At 39.9% G+C, this 19,941-nt stretch overlaps 1 protein-coding gene across 1 annotated transcript in view; it reads left to right on the top strand.

Annotated features, from left to right (window-relative positions):
* Positions 1–19,325, top strand: part of hmga2 (high mobility group AT-hook 2) — a 68,708-nt gene extending 49,383 nt beyond the window's left edge. The window contains exons 4-5 of the mRNA XM_049567150.1: positions 1,120–1,152; positions 9,999–19,325. Of these exons, the coding sequence (XP_049423107.1) occupies positions 1,120–1,152; positions 9,999–10,046 (81 nt within the window). The 3' untranslated portion in view covers positions 10,047–19,325. The remainder of the gene's footprint in view (positions 1–1,119; positions 1,153–9,998) is intronic.
* Positions 19,326–19,941: the final 616 nt, after the last annotated feature.

The raw sequence follows: 19,941 nt of genomic DNA, 5'->3' as shown, positions 1-19,941 counted from the left end.
GAGAGAGAGAAGGCGCGACGGGGCCCGGTGTATGATAGGGGGGTCCTCCGGCAGACTAGGCCTAAGTCAGCCTAACTAGGGGCTGGTACAGGGCAAGCCTGAGCCAGCCCTAACTATAAGCTTTATCAAAGAGGAAAGTCTTAAGTCTAGTCTTACATGTGGAGACGGTGTCTGCCTCCCGGACCGTAACAGGAAGATGATTCCACAGGAGAGGAGCCTGATAGCTGAAGGCTCTGGCTCCTGATCTACTTTTGGAGACTTTAGGGACCACGCTCAGGCGCAGTGTTCTGGTGGGATAATATGGCACTATGAGCTATCTAAGATATGATGGAGCTTGACAATTAAGAGCTTTATAAGTTAACAGTAGGATTTTAAAAACAATTCTGGATATTAAAGTGAGCCATTGCAGAGAATCTAAAACATGAGATATATCATCTCGATTCTTAGTTCCTGTTAGTACACGTGCTGCTGCATTCTGAATTAGCTGGAGAGTTTTTAAGGACTTACTAGAGCTACCTGATAATAGAGAGTTACAATAATCCAGCCTTGAGGTAACAAAAGCGTGGACCAATTTTTCTGCATCTTTTCGGGTCAGGATAGGCCTAATTTTCGCAATATTACGCAGATGAAAAAATGCAGTCCGTGAGGTTTGCTTTAAATGAGAATTAAAAGACAAATCTTGATCAAATGTTACTCCGAGGTTTCTTACGGTAGTGGCAGGGGCCAGAGCAATGCCATCTAGAGAAACTATGTCATCAGATAAAGAGTCTCTGAGTTGTTTGGGGCCAAGAACAATAACTTCAGTTTTGTCTGAATTTAACATCAGGAAATTGGTGCTCATCCAAGTTTTTATGTCTTTAAGGCAGTTATGGAGTTTAGTTAATTGATTACTTTCTTCTGGCTTCATTGATAAATACAACTGAGTATCATCCGCATAACAATGGAAATTTATAGAGTGATTTCTAATGATGTTACCTAACGGAAGCATATATAGAGTAAACAGGATTGGTCCGAGCACAGAACCTTGCGGAACAAATGACAGCAAACAACTGTTTTACTTCTTGTTGATGATAGCAAGTGGAGAAACAGCACTAACCTCTCTCCTCTGCTCTCTTACAGCCACAGCAAGTCGTCCAGAAAAAGCTTGCTCAGGTAGGATCATAAGGATTGTGCATACACACACACACACACACACACACACACATGCTACACACTTAAAGGATACATAAATGTGCAATCCTCATTGCACATAATACTATTTTTTATTTCAACAGATTTCTGTAACCTTTATGCTTTGTATGGACAGTGTCAGCTATAACATACACAATATACACAAATGTTATCATACATTGCTCGCCCATCGATTTCAAGTCAAGATAAATTGAGTTTGTAATTCAGTGGCATAAGTTGCTGGGGGGGCGGCACGGTGGTGTGGTGGTTAGCATTGTCGCCTCATAGCAAGAGGGTTGTCGGTTTGATCCCGGGCGTGGGAGCCCTTCTGTGTGGAGTTTGCATGTTCTCCCCGTGTCAGCGTGGGTTCTCTCCGGGCACTCCGGCTTCCTCCCACAGTCCAAAGACATGCAGATTGGGGACTGTAGGTGTGAATGTGAGCGTGAATGGTTGTTTGTCTCTATGTGTCAGCCCTGCGATAGTCTGGCGACCTGTCCAGGGTGTACCCTGCCTCTCGCCCGATGTCAGCTGGGATAGGCTCCAAAAAACAGGCTTAAAACCGTTACAACAAAACATAATGTACCTTACTGGGAAAATTTGATTATCTGACTCCTTAGAGGGCTTTTAGTACAACTAAATGGTGAACAAGACTTTTTAGGGGATCATAATGTTACAATTAACTTTCATGAACCGAAAACACACTGTGATAGTGACATCTATGGCTACGCCCATACTAATCTGGGTATGTTACCTACCTAACCAGAGTTGTTGCTGTGGTTACAACTTGTGGACAGCACCCATCTGTCAGTCAAAGAGGCCATGCCCTTAATTATGCTTAACTTGTCATGAATGTTGAAATTAGTTATAGAGACCAAAACCGTATTTTTTTTTTTGTTCCTGACTGTAAACATGTTTATATCTGCTGTAAAGTTGTGCATTTTACCATGGAGGTCGATGGACATTTTGAAGCTAGCCTCAAGTGGCCATTAGAGGAACTGCAGTTTTTGGCACTTCTGCATTTGCTTCATTTTTTTCTTCCCTGAGGTTCCCACTGAGGCTAAAAAGGGGAAATATTTTGTATAAAACCTGTCAGGTTGTCTGGTCATAGGAAGTTAATGGCTATCAGTGGTGTTTTATCCTAAGATCCAATTGTCAATAAAACATTAAATGGACCGCATTTATATACAGCATTTATCCAAAGTGCTTTACATTTACTTCGCATTCACACACAATGACAGCAAACTACAATGCAAGGTGCTGGCCCACCCATAAAAAGCAATTGGCATTGAGCATCTTGACCAAGGATGATTTAGCACGTAGAATGCTGGAGTTGGGGATCAAACCAACAACCCTGCATTACTGAAAACTTGCTCTACCTCCTGAGTCACAGCCAACCTTAAATGTACAAATGCCTCAAACTATTGCAATGATCAAAACTATGAAAGTAAAATCCACTGGCCAGAAGAAGTGTTGGCATTGTTGTTCTGCAAACCAAAGCTACATTATAATTTTATGTTATGTAGCAGATACATTGAAACTTTACATTTCAACAACACTGTGGTTAACATGTAGTTAGGTTTAAGCAGCGATATTGGATAAAGGAGATACCCCACCACAGGCTTATTCAATGTTAAGAAAACGGTTACTCTTCCTGTCTCCTAAGTGGGTGTGGTTAGCTCTCCCTCCAATCAGAGCCTGTTCTCCCTCAAAAATTCGGTGTAAATTTGGTGGCACTATCTCCGAAGGAAAAACAGCGATGGGTTGCTGAAAAACAACTGGTTTTGTTGTTTGTTGGTCTCGAACAGTGGTGTGCAGCTTCATGTCTTGCCTTTTTGTTATGCCATCCACCAATCCCTTCCCCTTCCTATGACAAAGCAGGGCTCAACAATAAGGATTGCCCGATTGCCCGGGGCAAGTAAAACTCACGGTCGGGCATGTAAACTAACAACTCACTTGCCCGATCGGGCAAGTTGCTAAAAATATGGACCTGCATTTGTATAGCGCCTTTCTAGTCATCTAGTGACCACTCAAAGCGCTTTTTACACTACGAGTCACGTTCACCCATTCACACACACATTCATACACTGGTGGCCGAGGCTACCATACAAGGTGCCACCTGCTACTCAGTTTTAACACACTCACACACCGATGGAACAGTCATCGGGAGCAATTTGGGGTTCAGTATCTTGCTCAAGGACACTTCGACATGCAGCCTGGAGGAGCCTGGGATCGAACCACTGATCTTTCGATTGGTGGACGACCCGCTCTACCTCTGAGCCACAGCCGCCCTTTACAAAAAATAGTAAAAGTTAATAACTAATTGATAAAATAAATGTTTTTTAAAACGTGCTCTTCGGCTCTGATGCAGCGGTCTCTCTGCCTGAAGTCACAGGCACAGCTGTGTAACAATGTCCTGCCCACAGCCCCCATTGATATTATTTTGCACGACGGACGCTTCATATAATAACATAACAATATACTATTTATGGTGTTATGCCATCGTGTCATTTCTGTCTCTACATGGTCACGCGTTAACAATTCTCCTCTGCTCTCTGTATCGTGCACGGCGGAGTTCTGCCACACACACAGGTGAGCAAGCTAGAGTGGCTCGGCTGCATTTTCCTGACCAAACCTGACCCCGAGCCCGGTGCAATTTGTCAGCTGTAACGCACAGACAAACATGCTGCTCGCACAACAGCTCAGCACGGCACTCATGCAGAGCTTGTGTTGCATTCAAGTGTTGTCACGTAAATAACAACTTCCAACACTTAAATAGGTCATAGCACAAAACAGCAGCATGTCAAGTGACTTTTTACTTTATTATATTCAATAAAATTGTATGTTCCTAAATCTTGAGACACCTCATATGTAAGCTAGACAGACGTTTCACCTGCTCATACTGTGCACACATGTACTGTATGTACTTAGTCCTAAAGAGCCCTTCTGGTGCCAGTAGATACACAGAAACATCCCAGCAGGCTGTGCTTTGCAAGCATACAAAAAAGTTTCACGCATGTGAAAATTATTTTTCATGTGTGTGCTTCACCTCCGCTGCTACAACTCCATCCTAGAGGAAACACTGCTGTGTGCGTTTTGTGCAACAGGTGGATGTGGTAGTCTACTGGTAGAGTAGAGAGAGAGCTAAGTAGCGTTGTACAGTAGAGCAGGGCAGAGAGATGGAAGCAAAATATATTAAACCCGGTGTTAATACAGCAGAACTGGAGAGAGGGGTGAAAAATAAATAGAGGTGGGCATGGCTCAAGTAGGGCGCAAAATTATAGACGGAGAACGATTGACAAATTTTTCACTTTAAGCCCTGACACTGTCATTTTTGTGTAGGAGTTAAGCTACAATACACAACATATGTTGTTTTAATTAATAAATACAGTGTGAATAAAGATTACATAACATAAAAATAACTGCAGTCTTTGTTATTTGATAGCCACTTAAATTAAACAATTTTTATAGGGCAAGTAAAAACTGACTTCGGGCAAGTAGATCTCTGACCAACTTGCCCGACCGGGCAAGTGAAAAAAAACCTTAGCGTTGAACCCTGCAAAGCAAGCTGATAAACTACGTCACGTTAGAAACATTGATATTATACATATGAAATGTACAGATGGAACACATTCATGGTTTGCAGAAACGTACAATGCCAACATTCCCTTCTGGTGACTGGGCTGGAAAGTTTGACCTAGGTTGTCCAGAGTTAAAGTCTATTCCACATAGTGAAGCTGTGTACTACCACACTGAGCTGAAGGAAGAACATGACCCTGTTTAATCTGATTGTGTTGTCCTCCAAACTGAACGGCAAAATATGTTTGCAAATATGGTTCATTTACAAAGGATCATTGCAAAAATTAATACTTTGTCATCTGCAAAGTTATGGATTACATTACATAAACATGAGTTTAGACCTGAGAACTACTTGGTTGAAGTAAGAGAAAAACTGACATTGGGAAACAGTAAAAAAAACAGCAGTCTCCTGTGTCAAAGTTGCATGCTTTGTTGAGGGAACAACACGCTACTTCCAACTTTGGTCCTGACGGACATGTCAAAATTGACTCGACCACTAGAGTTCCTTGTCGGGAAAACATAGGTTATTGCTTCTATTTCTTTTTGCTTGGGTATCTTGTGTGTAACAGCTTCAAGTAATTAAATGATGGTTCTTGTCAAGCTTCTCAGAGGCTTGGAACATTTGTATAGTTGCTATAACAGTAACTTCACCAGTAGTTAAGGCTTACACTAGTGCTAGTGTTTTTACTTAAGGTTGGGCCTGATTAGAACTGTGGACGAAGTTACATCTGTAAATATGGGAGTGGCTTTTGCAACAATAGTGGTGAGATGAGACGTGAGTTATTCTTAGTGAGTAATTTCAAAGTTAACTGCAGTCCCTCCGTGTCTGACGGTTCATATGTAGCAGATAATTAGATGCTGTTTTGTGTTGTTGGTGTGAGCACCTACATCAGAGGAAGAGTGAAAGCAGAATGGTAATAAGTGAGTGCAACATGACACAGGACCCCCACCCCCAGCATTCCCTCACACTCCAGGAATCCACCAGCCTCCCTCTGTTCACTGGTGCGGGCCACTTCTTGGTGTGAATGCATAACTCGGCTCTGATTTGTGGCTGTGTGGGAACAGGGCTGAGGTAGTTGGGAGGCGCTGTGAGGCCCTAGGAGCTGCAAGCCATAAAAATGTCATTTAGCTCTCCCACTTTGATAGGCTGCTTTATCTCAGCCCCACCACTACTGGCCTGTACAAAACCTCAAACCCCTTTCATTCCAGTGCTCAGGGTGGGGTGGGGTGAATACATGACCCAACAGAAAGCTACAACTTTACACATGCACATAGCACAGTTTCTCATTGAAGTTTCAGCTACTGCTGCCTACCTGGTCTCTTTTTTCCATGCCTCAAGGATCCTTTTTTTTCTCTCAAAGAAAAAACAACAACAATTTCAACAGTCTTAATACCTGTCCTCGTTAGTTGCTCAGCCGAACTAAGGCTACATCCACAATAGTACATTTTTGTTTTAAAACGCATAAGTATTGCTACGTTTACACCTAGTGTCCACAATACTTGAAACCCCTAAAACATAGACCTTTAAAAATGCTGCAGACCCTGTTTTTAGTTGGAAAACCCACAGGTTGCATTTTAGGCTGGTCGGGTGGAATTGGAGACTTTTGAAAACGATGACGCACACACCAAAGTTCGCTTCACGATTGGGTCTTATCAGTCAAAGCTTGACAAGTCAAGCCATTAAAGCTAGGTCTACACACCTTTTTTGTTTTCATTCACTCTAATATGTCGCCATATTAGCTTTGCAGTGACTCCCAATATGTTTTCTGTCGCCTTGACCACCTTATACTCAGGTGTTACTTTCAGTAACAGTTCCATCTCATTGTCAGTACAAGCAAAGAAATCTCTGATCTTACTTTTGGCCATCTTCAAAGTATCTTTGAAACTGAGCAACCAACTGCAGAGTAGACAATCAGCTTCCTGTTTATATTGGCAGGTACATGCATAGAATGGTTATTATGTGGTATACATTTTTAGGCATATTTATTTTAGGATGTGACCTAGGGCTAACAAACAGTGTAGGGTTGCAAAGTTATGATGGTTTCAAGGTATACTGTGATATTAAAATTGACAGTTATTGTACTGTGTACATTTGCTTATCTATCATACTGAGAAAAAAAAAGCAACTGGACAGAAAATCTCAACTTTATTAATTATTTTCAAAATGGAGACTGTTCTCAAAAGTTGTTATTTCATTCCAATGCATGCTGTACATGTTTTAAAGCTACTGTGTTAAACTTATTAGCAAACTTGGATACACCACCCAAATCTGTGTGAAACACAGAGATGATAAGCAGCTGAAAAGTGTAACATAACAAAGCTAATGTTAACCATTTCATGTAATATTACGTGGATGGAAGATATGAAAACACTTAGCTATTCCAGGAGGTATAGCTCAAAAAACAGCAATAAATTAGAAAATATATAAATTGGTGGCCTATCCTAGTCTGCTAGTTTACTGATTAGTCAAGATAACTAGCAGACCCCTGGGGTAGTTGATAATAATAGAATAGGTACTGCTACGTGTTGTACTGTTTCTGTAAGTAAAGGGAAAACGCTAAAACGATCGGCGCCAAATAGCTTGAGGTATAGTAACCAAAAAAAAAAGAAGAAAGAAACTTAGATCTTTAGAAACCTGGAAATTGGAATAGGCCAGGAAATTGGCAATTGATGCATCTCTAATTCATGCATTCTCAATCCTGTATCATTTTGTGTCACTAAGCAAACCATGTAGTAATCAAAGCCTTTAATTTACATGATAATATTAAAAAGATTTTACATTTTATATAATCTTGGCAGTAAAATAAATAAGCCACCATAAACCTATATAAAGGAAAACCAAAAAACCCTAACCAAACAAACAGTGGGTTTCATTTTAAAACGCTGTTTTTAAATGAATATGTGTCAGTGGGGATGTGGCCTAAGACAGCTATCACATGTGAAGGTTGCAGGGAACACCATTATGTCACCACATCTGTGTAGTCATCAGAAAGAATAATAGCTATGGACCAGGGATCAGTAGACAGCTAGGGAATGATTCAGCCATGAATAGACACAAAATCAATGGAAAGATGCAAATAGTTGCAAAATAGCAAATAGTTCATGAGTTTACAGAGACACAGATAGAGGCAAATAAGAGAAACTTGTAAAGTAAGGAGCAAAGGTGAACTGGAGACTGCAGAGGCAGCCACAAAACATTGTTTGGAAGAGGTAGCGGTAGAAGGATGCACCAAGAAAGTTTGATTTAACAGTAGTGCTGCTTATTTCCTGTTAAATAACAAGAGACTGAAGGGCTCATTTATGCTCACTGTTAGATACGGAGATGGACAGAGCCTGCTGTCTGCACTCTGCGTTCATTTCATCTATATTTGTGCACGTTTTCTGTTTTCTATATATAATGGACCACAGGCACCTACAATATTGCCTCCGTTTACAGGTACAATATTAAGACCTTCTCCACCATCGCCTCGTTTGTTGTTATGTGAAACTTTTGACTCTGCCATTTAGTGCTATCCACTAAGCCATCATAAAGGACACATGGAAGTATGAGGGCAGTGACAACATTTAAAACGAATGTATCTATTTATGTACATAAAGAGAGTGTAGATAAGCCTTAAGTTGGTTTCATCATCACAAAAGTCTGTCTGTCTTAACCAAGTAGTAGTTGTGTGGGGTTGACAAAGTATGTAAGATTTTAGTATGTACAAACAATGGAAACGGAAAAAATGCATATCAGACTGAACTGAACCGGACTGCTTGGTGGAAACGGGGCTTATGAATCTTTATCTAAACACCGGTAGTAAACACCGGCACCAGGCTGAGTAAATTTAAGGCTTTAGTCATGGATATCTTCCGCCTTGTAGGATAATGGTGTGAAACATTGTGGGTGGGGGTGGAGGGCCATTATGATTAAAGCTTCTTTTTTGTCCTCCACCCACCACCTTTCTTCTCTCCTGCTCTCATTTGCCCTTGTCACACATGGTAGCATTTAGCGGGCCTTTCAAGACTGAAGTGTGTGAGCACTAATGAATGGAGTTGGTGCTGCTCCGCCACGGCCTGGGAAAGGAAGAGGGTTATAAATTGTGTCAGTTAGCCTCCCTGAATAAAATGAAGCCATGTGGAAAATGAAATCCATTTCATCTGAGAAGGGAGGAGGAACATGTTTTTTCTTGCCCTCTGCCAGTTGTCACAGTGGTCATCGTGCACTTTGAAAAACCAACTGCCACTTGTTCTGGGAAAAGAGAGGGAGTTTAGGGTTAGGGTGCCATCATTAGCACTGCAGTCCATTTATGTCCATATTCTCAAGTACGATTTGATTTTCTAAAGAAAACACCAAATACATACTTTTTATACTTAAGTGAAGTGAAAAGGTGAAAAAAGAGTGCTGAAGGTTATGCTTTGTTACTTGACTTACACCGCATAATGATGGAACAATTGCCGCTGAAAAGCAGAACAATTTGCATCAGAATTCGCATAGCTTCTTCCTCTTTCAGTCCATCTTGCTCTCTGCTTGGAACTCCTGGACCTCATATTTTTCTCAATTTGTGGTCATTTTCGGTTGCTTTTCTTCTTTGAGTTATCTGCTAACTGCTACTTTTTAAATCTCCCAAGGTGGGTTGCACACATAAAACACTGTAGGTATGGCATAACCTCTTAATCCAGAAATATAAATAAAGCTTAACATCTTTTCTTTACTGGCACATCAGCAGTACAGTAGCGGCAGCTTCAGTGGTGTCTACTCTGGACCTACACTGTATAAATCTAAAGAAAAACCCCAAACTCATTTTTTTCTGTACAGAGCTTGAACACATCATAACGTAACACAATGCAACCTGCTAACAGCTAACATCAGCTAGCTCCCTTCCTGCTGATTTCAACACAGATTCGTTGTTCACACTGTAACATTATCAGGAAAACGTCAGGGTGTGTCCTCTGAAGTGTCGACAGTGAGTTTACTGCGTCCTTTCTTTCCTGATGGCGTCCCAGGGAAGATCTCTGCTCATCCCAAATATGTTTTCTATTGTCAGGACAAGGGGACACCCTGCTTTTCAATGTTTTTCTCAATAGAAAAACATTGGCCACTGCCATGAGTGAATGTCATCTTATTTGCTGATAGGCTGTTGGCAGTCACCCCATACCAATGTTCAGCCAATAAATTGATGCATCCCTAATATATAGTACAAACTGCATAGCCTTCTACAACAGGACTGAAGGAGTTTGAATGACACAGAGCATCTTGTTTTTCATTACAGGAAGAAGAGGAAGAAGAAGAGGCTGGAGAGTCCCCGGAGGAGGACTAAGCTACCACATCATCAATTCTCTACCTCATTCAGCTGTCAGGTCTTTCAAAGGGAAAAGACTGCCTTGACCACTTATTTTTGACTTTTTCCACGTTGTTTTACTTGGTTTAGTTTCAGTCAGAGAATCTCCATCTTTGCTTTGTCACTGAAGAGGCAGAAATGTTCAGTATATGTCTGCATCTTCTGCATCATTTCCTTTGATACATTTTTACATAGACCATACAGAATGCAGCAACACGAAAAATAATCTTTTATTAATTGTACTGCTGCCAGCTCTTATTGGTTGAACAGATACAAACAAGCAAAAAGTTTAGGTCCAGACATTCTGCCTATCAAAACAAAGACAAATCAGGCAGACAGACATGTCATCTGCCGTGTACAACACACTTACACTCAATGAGAATCAACTGAAAACAGACAGACATAATGAGTAAGTAAATGTTCGGGTGTTTTTATCCGAAATCCTCAGAGCATCATCTATCTTCAAATGAGTGAGAGCATCAGTAGGGGGTGCATCATTCTGAAGACCTCACCATTGTATTGAGGTGCAAATCACATGCACTCATACTGCTTCAGCATCTCTCTCTCATGGACAGACACAGATTCACACACACACTTTCACACACCCTGTCGTTGACTGATTCTCCAGACACTGATGGCAGAATAGAGACTGGGACAGTCTGCTTTTGTCATACAGACATGTAGAACAACTTCCTGCTGTTCCAACATATCATTGTTGGCTCTAGAACACACCAACCTGCCCACCCCTCACCCAAACTGGTGTCAGGCCACCAAGCACAGGGAGACACAGAGAACTTCCTCAGGGCAGTGGTTTATCTATCATGTTGGCTAAAAGCTATTTAGATTAAAAAAATGTGCTGAGGTTGTAAGTGTTGGCTCAGATTTAACTTTAGCATCAGACTGGAGTCCTCATACATCATCATCATCACAAACAAAGGCCACCCTGTGTGTGCTCTCTCTGAAATGCACCCAATGCAAAGGTTCATTATGAGGGGAACCTACAGTTTGGTCTGGTCTCTTGACATTTTGAACCTGTTTACACCTGGTATAACCATGTATTTCGATGATCTGAGCCAGACTGTTCTCATGCTTAGTATGTATATCTATGAAAAGTAATGCACTATAATTCGTATATAACCCATGAGCCAGTAATTTGCGTAAAACCCTGTAATCTGGAACTGTACTAGCCTAAACCTCATCCTCATAACTTTACGTTAAGTATGTAGCTTACGTAAGAACATAACGTGACAATGCCAATTTGTTAGATATCATTCGAACTGCTTTATCAGGATATGTTGTCTGAACACAAGTGGACAGCCAAGACACATCACTGTTCGCATTAGCGCCTATCAAGCATCTCCAGTTGACCAATTGTGACTAGATATCTTTCATGCCTGCGGTGTGGTTGCTAGGTTCGGATGTCTCCAGACACCTCTCTGTTGGCTCTGCAAAATGTATGCAAGCCTATGTTACGTACACAAGAAAGTTAGTTATTATGTTCACACTTTTGCTAGCATGCTCGCTAGATGTGTTAATGGTTGCGTCGGCTAGAGACACAACAGGGACACGTCCCCTTGCATACGACAAAACGGTGGATGGTCAACAAACACTTCTTTCAGCCTGTAGAAGGAATTATAGAGAGACAAAGCACTGTCATGAAAACAACCACAATGTCCTGCAGTGATGATGTAGTCCTTGTCAGTGACCCATCAGGACACATGAGCATTTATAATACAACAGATATGTGGTCAAATGCATCCCAGACCACTTCTGCAAATGGTTTGCGTGATCGGATCAATACACATCTTGGTCATTTACACTTGTTTTGTGCTGTCCACTTGTGATCTGATCACCCAGGACACATGTTAATACCAGTTGTTGAGTCTTATTCCCAAATCTTAAAATACTACCTAACTGCCAACCCAAAGCGTCAGTATTTGTCAACTTGGAAATAAGACTCAACAATCAACTACCTTTCTCCAGAATTACGTAGCCTACCGAACCTTAAAATGAAAAGACTAATAATCAACTAATAATCTTCAAAACTTGAGCTATTACTTGTGGCCTTAAAATTTTACATAGCGGAGCTTCAAGTGATCTATTAAATCTAGCGCTAGGTTATGATAGCTGGTTCTTTTTATGGATCTGATCCATAAAGATAAGCATTGTTTGAAAATTACACCCAAATTTTAATGTTTGGGTTGTGTCCAAGGGACAAATGATTTTTTTTATTTAGCTGATTGTCAGAACATCAATAAAATGATAAAGAGTAGATGTAGTCCAGCACTGCCTCCGGTATATACTTAAAGCTTTAATTTTGATGACTTGACCCAGGGTGGTGTCAGATTTACTTGAACATCAGAGCACTACATAAACTCTGCTTTGCTCTCCCTGCTGTTGGTGGACTGACACGCCTCATATACTGCTCTAGAAAAACCATAAAACCTCTTCACATCATGTCGGTACTCCACTACCAAACAGCTTGACAATGCATCATACTACTGTATACCAGTTTATTCAGATTTACATTAACACAGCTTCATTCAGTTTGTTCTTTGCGCAGCATAGCTTTAAAACCTTGACTCCATCAATGATGTCACACCGCAAAGAATTTTACGGACTTGCAAAAAAAAAACAACAACCTCAAGAACAAAAACCACAAGAACAAACCACACATTACCTCATGACACACTTGATACCTGGATTTAGTGGCAGCGTGACATTGGACGACTCATCACGCACTGTAACTCCAGGGAGCCTTACATTTAAGGAAACCTGATGGTATGCCAGCGCTTTCTACTCAGTGATATGCAATATCCTCTCATGATTTCAAACTACCTCTGACTCAGAACAACCAGCTAATGAACACTGTTGCTCAGTACATTCAAACTAATGCCTGGGAAGGCAGTGTGCGTTCAGATATTTGTGTTGTTAACTTTATACTGTACATTAAAGCGAGGTCATGCCGGTTGGTTGTTGTCTTGTCATGGGGGAATGGCAATTTGTCTGCAACTGTTTTGTTTGATTCAGTCAGGTAAACCCTACGCAATCCAGAAAGAAGCAAACGTCAGATATGACAGAGCCATGTGCATCAACATTAAAGGAAAATTCAGCTGTTATACTACAGCTGCCTTATTTTTTCACTTGTTACCATCTTTCCTGTTGGTTATGACCATAGACTGTAAAAAATAATGAATGTCACCTATTCATAGACTCTTGTTTTGAAGCTTTGAGTTTGTCATTTTGGCTGTCATCATCTTGGAATTTTGGGAGCCAGAAGTGACCATTTCACCATTTGAATGAGAAGGTGGAGATAACCCTAACACAAGCTGTGAGCTTAGTTAGCACAGTGCATTTACAGCTTTTACCACTGTGATAATGGTAATGCTGATTTGAGCTAGTGAAAAACAGGCTTAAGACCATTAAAACAAAACATACTTTCCAAAAAACCAAGTATATCTGACTCCATAGAGTCTTCACTACACTACAATGCTAACAAAGACTTTTTTAGGTGACCAAAATGTAACAGTTACTTTCATGAACTGAAAACAAAATGAAATAGCAACAGCTAAAACTATGCCTAAACTCTTGAATCTGGGGTTATGCCATGGTTACTTTACCTTACCAACCTCGAGTTAAGCCGAGAAGCAAAGTCAAGAATTAGTTGTACAAGAATCAAGAGTTGATCACTGATGCAAGGACATTAGTTCTTCACCCTGTAGATCTGGTAACATTTGTCACTATTTGTCTAAACATCTTAAGAGAGTTTTATGTGAGGATGTGTTTACTCGATCACTTGCCTCAACTCTTTTGTAAAGCACTGCCAGATCTTAGCAATGCAAGGTCAAAACCTATTGGCTATCGGTCTGATTACGATAAGGCGAGAGCTAATATTTCAGCTGATCCAGTTTACCCAGCAGATATTATAACCAAGACTTTCTCTTCCGTGTGGCGGTCTTTTAAGCTAATCTCTACAAACACAAGATAAAACAAAAATATCTGCATATGAATGCAGATACAATTTTAAAAAAGTTGATATAAAGCTAATTTGTCGTCAGATGATAGCCTTGGTTCCAAGATTACATTTTGGCCAGTGTGCTCTGCCTTTTCACACAGACCGTTTACCTGCTATTCAAATGTGATTGGTCAATGCTACTCGGACAACAAACAGAAACAAAAACACTTTTGATACCAAAATCTTGTGCAGTCGCCTACAGATTCTGCATACATATGCAGATATCTGTTAATACAGATTATCAGTAATGTGACTGAATTGTCATCATAACCTTCAGTAATGATGGTCAAAACTTTGAAAATAAGACATAGACTGCTAAAAGAAAACAACAAAATGTTTCTTCCAATTGCAGACTAACTTCAAAGCCTGCAGTCCATCAATTTTTAATGTCCATATGTCCATAATTTAAAGCCAAGCTTAAAATATTACAGTCACACTGAAAGTAATTTCCCCTTGTTTAAACTTGGGTTGTTTAAATATGAAATATTATTGTTATTCTTGTTGAGCAGGGACATGTCATCATATCCTCATCATTATAAATGTAATATTTAATATAAGTCCAATCAACACATTTACAAGTGAAGTTATTGTTTCAATGCAGTCTTTTCAGTTTGTCTCCATCATCACTGGTGCACTTTGCACTGCCTAGCCTGACATTTTCTTCTTCAGCGATTCCTGGAAAAAGCCTCGATTCAGTGGTCTGTTTTTTATACTCTTAAACACAAAAGCAGCTAACATATTAAGTACTGTTTTTCTGATTTACCTTAATGTTAATTTGTATCTAAACATTGTAATGAAACATATTTAGCATTATCTGCAAACTGGGACTTCTGTTTGACAAACCGTTAACTTGAATTTATTTTTTTTTCCGATTTACACAATGGTTTAATAAGGATCAAGTGTTTGTACGACACTACATGATATAACTACAAATGTTTTTTTTGGCTTTGAATAGTTAGAGTTGTTTTTCCTGAGTTATGTACTACCTATATATGTACAGTACCTCAAACAGACGTTAAACATGGACTCATCAATTGACAAATACCTACCTCCAGTCTTGAAAAGGAATGATTCTGCTGGTTTACTTTCAGTATGAGTTACATTGATGTATGATATGATCTATATCAGGACTGCAGAAGCTCCTTACTTAAAGTATTGTATCAGATCATTCAAGTTTCCAATCTCAGTACATTTGGATTCTCACCTTTCAAAGTGACTTTCAGGTTTTGAAACAGATATGTTTGGATTTTTGTATATTGTATTCATGAATATGTTTTCTTGTTTTTAATTAGTAGATATCGATATACTTGATTAGCTGTTTTGTGTACTTCACACAAATGTGATTTTCTTTTCTTGTGATATGGTTAAACCAGATGTATATGGAACTGCTTTGTACTTAGTGATGGATTATATCATTTTTCACCTGTCACCATGGCAACCTTTGAAAAGTTAACATGTTTTTTTTTTAAACTGGCCTGAGGTAGAGCCTCAGAGGAGCTACAGCCCGTCAACCTGTCGTCAGCATCCATGTCAAATATTGTCACTCGATTTAAGTGGGCGGTATTAATGGTTATCAGCTTCACAGATATTTTATCACTGATTACACCAATTTGTGAGTTCAGAATGCTGTTATCAGCGCAATAATATTGGCAACTGTCATTGGGTTTCACTTTCAGTTTTGTTTTTGGCGTAAAGACAACATAGTTAGGTTCAGGAAAAAAAAAATCATGGTATGGCTGAAATAAGTACTTTCTTTGGTGAATGTAACATGACTTAAGTCACATACATCACATGAAATGCCCCACTGGACAAATGTCACATACTTAAACCAAGTCAGCATTGCTATTTGAGTTTGACCCATCCACTACCCTGATCAACCTCCCTACGCAGACTGTCTTGCTCTTTATACTAATGTTACGTCAGCTAACTACCTTTGTTGTTGCATAACAGTAAACCATTTAATCTGCTGATAACTGCATTCTGAACATGCTGCTAGGTTTGGCAGGACCCATTCTAATCCATACCTAGGATGCTGATAACCACCAATAAAGCTGTAGCTGGTAACTTAAAAAAACAAAACAACTTTTTCACATTTGCTGAAATTGTCACTAAATTCTGACACTAGTATAAGAGACAGATAATCTGTAAATCCCATGCTTCTGCCTCCTCTGAGTACTTGTAATGGCATTTGAAAGAATCCATTGCAGCTAAACCCAGCTGCTATGTGGAAAACAGTCATGCCAAAATTAGGTGCCTGCTGCTGGAACAAGCTTTCTCATTTTACAGCTAATAGTATACTAAAATATGTTTGTGTAAACATTTGAGAAAAAGACAATGCAGTAACAGTTTTTTTTTTTTCCATATTTGATCAGCGCAGCCTAGTTTGACAGTTTGACCGCAGTTCACGAGCAGTGATTGACATGATTGATAGCTGCAACAGAGACTCCTTGCCTCTGATTGGTTGTTTTCCTTCAGCCACATTGGTTTCTAGTGTTTACCATTAGGAGCACAAGGAGGAGGCCAGGTAATTCTAATGTTTTTTTCCAGGTTATTTGTCTCATGTACAACTGTCTGGATATAGTGACAGTTTCAGCAAATATGACAAAGTTACCAACAGTAACTTTAATCGACTGATAACATTCAAACCAGATGCCTCTATCAGCAACACCAGTATGAAACAGTGGCATCATTTTAACAGGGACTGTGGTAAACTCTTACTAACCCATAACCTGCACAGTGTCTTGGACTATAAAGCTGCCCTCAAGCTGCAAAGCAACTTGTCACCTTACTGAGTGGCTAAGGATCAATATCTGAAACTCTAAAAAGCAGTAGTAGCTGAAGTAAGATGCTAAGAACAGTCTGAAAGCAATGATTCTGTCAGCGTGCAGGAGTTCACAAAAAAAAAAAACAATGGATGCAGGTGTAATTACATGCCACTGTCGTGTCTTTAATTCAAATGGCACCATCCAGGTCAAGTTTGGGTTTGATTGTGTTGACTCATATATCTGATCTTAATTTACAGTTGTGCCAGGCTAAAAATTTACTGCACATTTAGTGTGAACACACCTTAGTAGTACCATTGACTTAATGTTCCCACAATAGGCCTTTTCCATGCTAGATATTTTCACATGATAATAAAGTACAGGTGTAAATAATAAATTAATAATAAGTTAATAAACTGAATTGAAAAATGAATTCCATTTAGTTGCTTCAGTTTCAGGGCCCTGGTATAGTACATTCTGACTCACTGTCACATGGTTATGATTTCCTAGGACACATGAATAGAACTTAGTCATTACCTCCACCAAGGAGGATATGTATTTGGTTCGGTTTGTCTGTCTAGGGAAGATCTCATTCAATTTTTGAGCGGATCCAAATCATGGGGCAGATACACAAGTTCTTTTTTCAATTTTGTTAACATTGCGAGATAAGGCACTTGGCAATGGCGTAGGTCTTTCCTCCCTGAGTGCTAACTCTCTATTTTCTTTCTACCAAACTACACCCATCAACAGCCCTCTTAAAATAGGAATTGTACAAATTTGCAAGAAAGCCCAATCAGTCTTTTTTCAGCATTGGCAGTATAAAAACAAAATCGGGGAGTGCAGCGAAATGTCGCCTGCCTACTTTTGTTTATACAGAATGTGCCTTTTTCGGGGCAATGGGGGGCGTGAGCAAGTAACAAAACGTGTAGCTCAGCGTTTGATGTAAACAGTGACATACAGCTGCGGCTGGTCAGTGCTTTGGTGATTCTTTCATAAGTTGGGCAGTCCTTCACCGCTCCTTCATTTGATGATTAATGGCCTCTCCGTTTGTGAGAGCAAAGAGGACGCGCAAGTCCTTCTGCAGGATTCAATGACAGCCTCCTTGACTTTAAGAAGCACCAAGTGTGGTGTCCTCCTTGTAAATTTGCATTTGCATGGGCAGCCCTACTCTGCCTTACTTTGCCTCTAATTGGCTTAAACTGATATTCTTACCCTAACCCTAAGCAGTCTCACTCCTCTTGCCTAAACCTAACCTATCCAGCCAACAAAGGCAACAAGTACTAGCCTAATAGAAGGAGAGTAGAGTGGGTCATGCCTTCGCTGTCCCAGGAAATGCGAATTTGGGTCCTTCTCGTCTGAGCTGTAATGTTAGCTAGCACAGTGGTGCTCGGTAAGCTAGCAGCAGAAGCACACTGCCTTCTGCGCAGCGATGCGATTGGTGGGTGTAGAAGAAAGAAAATAGTTCCTACAAGAACTGGTATTTATCATACGCAGACACTGTGCAGGTAATGCTGTTTCTAATCATCCAGTCAGTCCTAACAGAGAGAATCACAAGCTGCTGTTAAATGAGCTGGCTAAAAAAATACTGTGTGAACCTGTTGACGCAGGCTGATCAGTAGCTTTGAACGAATGGCTTTGAAACAGACAGGCTTCATCATTTAACACCACACCATCCATCAGTCACATAGACCCCATGTAGACCTGGTATTACCATGTGATCTGTATCCATCTGGATAAGGAAAAAGGCTACTGTATCACATGTTAACACCAGGTGTATATGGGATCTAAGTGACACCACTGAGCTCAACAAGCTCCAAGTTTGGAGCTTTTGAAGTTTGTCATTTCCTCCAGTGATGTAGACTTGAGCTCAGTAGAATCTAAAACAGCAGCTAATGTTGTGTGGAGGTGATGTTACCTTGCTGTTGGGCAGAATGATTGTAGAAGCCACTGTTGATGAGCTTTCAGCTCTGGGAGTCTTAATGAAGTTGATCTCTTCTCTTCATGATATCATGTTCTAGTACAATCGAATACACATCACTACCTCCAGAAAGGCCTACTTTTACCTCATTTTCAAACTTAAATACTGTTTAAAATTCAGGTGTCCGAGAGCATATGGAGAACATTTTAAAATTTTATATATATATAGTTTATTTTTGTGGGGGATGAATTTTATAAGACTGTTTTTCTCTGCCTCTCAGTCACCATTAGGTAAGACTGGACATGTAACCTTTGGAAAAGATTTTTTCTTACTTTATGCAATGTTTTGTAGTTAGCTGTGAGGGAAGTGGAGAGATTTCCCAGCTCTCCCTCTGCCTTGCTCCTTCTGTGTCATTTCAAATGTCTTCTATAGTATCTAACTTTTATTGCTTTCTCTATCCACGTAGTATTACTGTCTTTTATTTCACTACAAATTTTGCTTGCTTGCTAAACAAAGCCTTTATAGATATTCACTGCGTTTTATCCAGCACAATAAAAAGTATGGCATCCATAACATAGACGTGTGTGTTTTTGATTTCTGCTTTTTAATTGTTTTCACAATGTAGATGAATCCTGTAAATCATGTGGTCTCCTAAACACCACCTCTGTGCAACTCAGAGGCTGCAGCTTTTTATGGTATCTTTGTATTTGCAATCTGTTACATACAGTGTTGGGAATGTTACTTTAAAAAAGTAATTTTTTATAGTTACTAGTTACTTTCTTCAAAAAGTAACTGAGTTACTACACTATAAAAGTAACTAATAACCTGGAAAAGTAACTATAGCGTTAATGGCACTTTTTTATAAAATGCTCAAATATGTCAAATTGCTTGGACACCCCCCCTTAATGGAACTGTACGTAATGAAACTCAACACTGAATATGTTAAATGAATGAAATTGACACTTAATAGAAAAAATCATTATTATAAAGCAAAATAGTTGAAGAACCTCCATTAATCGCGCAATTTAAATGTGGAAAGTCTCATTGACTGACCGTCACCTGTGTGTATGCGGAGAAGGAGAGGGGTGGCGGGAGTGGAGCTGTGGAAACATCCTGCAGTCTGACATACGTAGGCGACATTTAGAGAGCAAGCCCAAATAAGCAACTCCACTTTAGAAA

This window comes from Epinephelus fuscoguttatus, linkage group LG22, assembly GCF_011397635.1.
Source record: "Epinephelus fuscoguttatus linkage group LG22, E.fuscoguttatus.final_Chr_v1".
Taxonomy (NCBI): domain Eukaryota; kingdom Metazoa; phylum Chordata; class Actinopteri; order Perciformes; family Serranidae; genus Epinephelus; species Epinephelus fuscoguttatus.
Note: the sequence above shows the minus strand (reverse complement) of the source record. Positions and strands in the feature narration are given on the sequence as shown.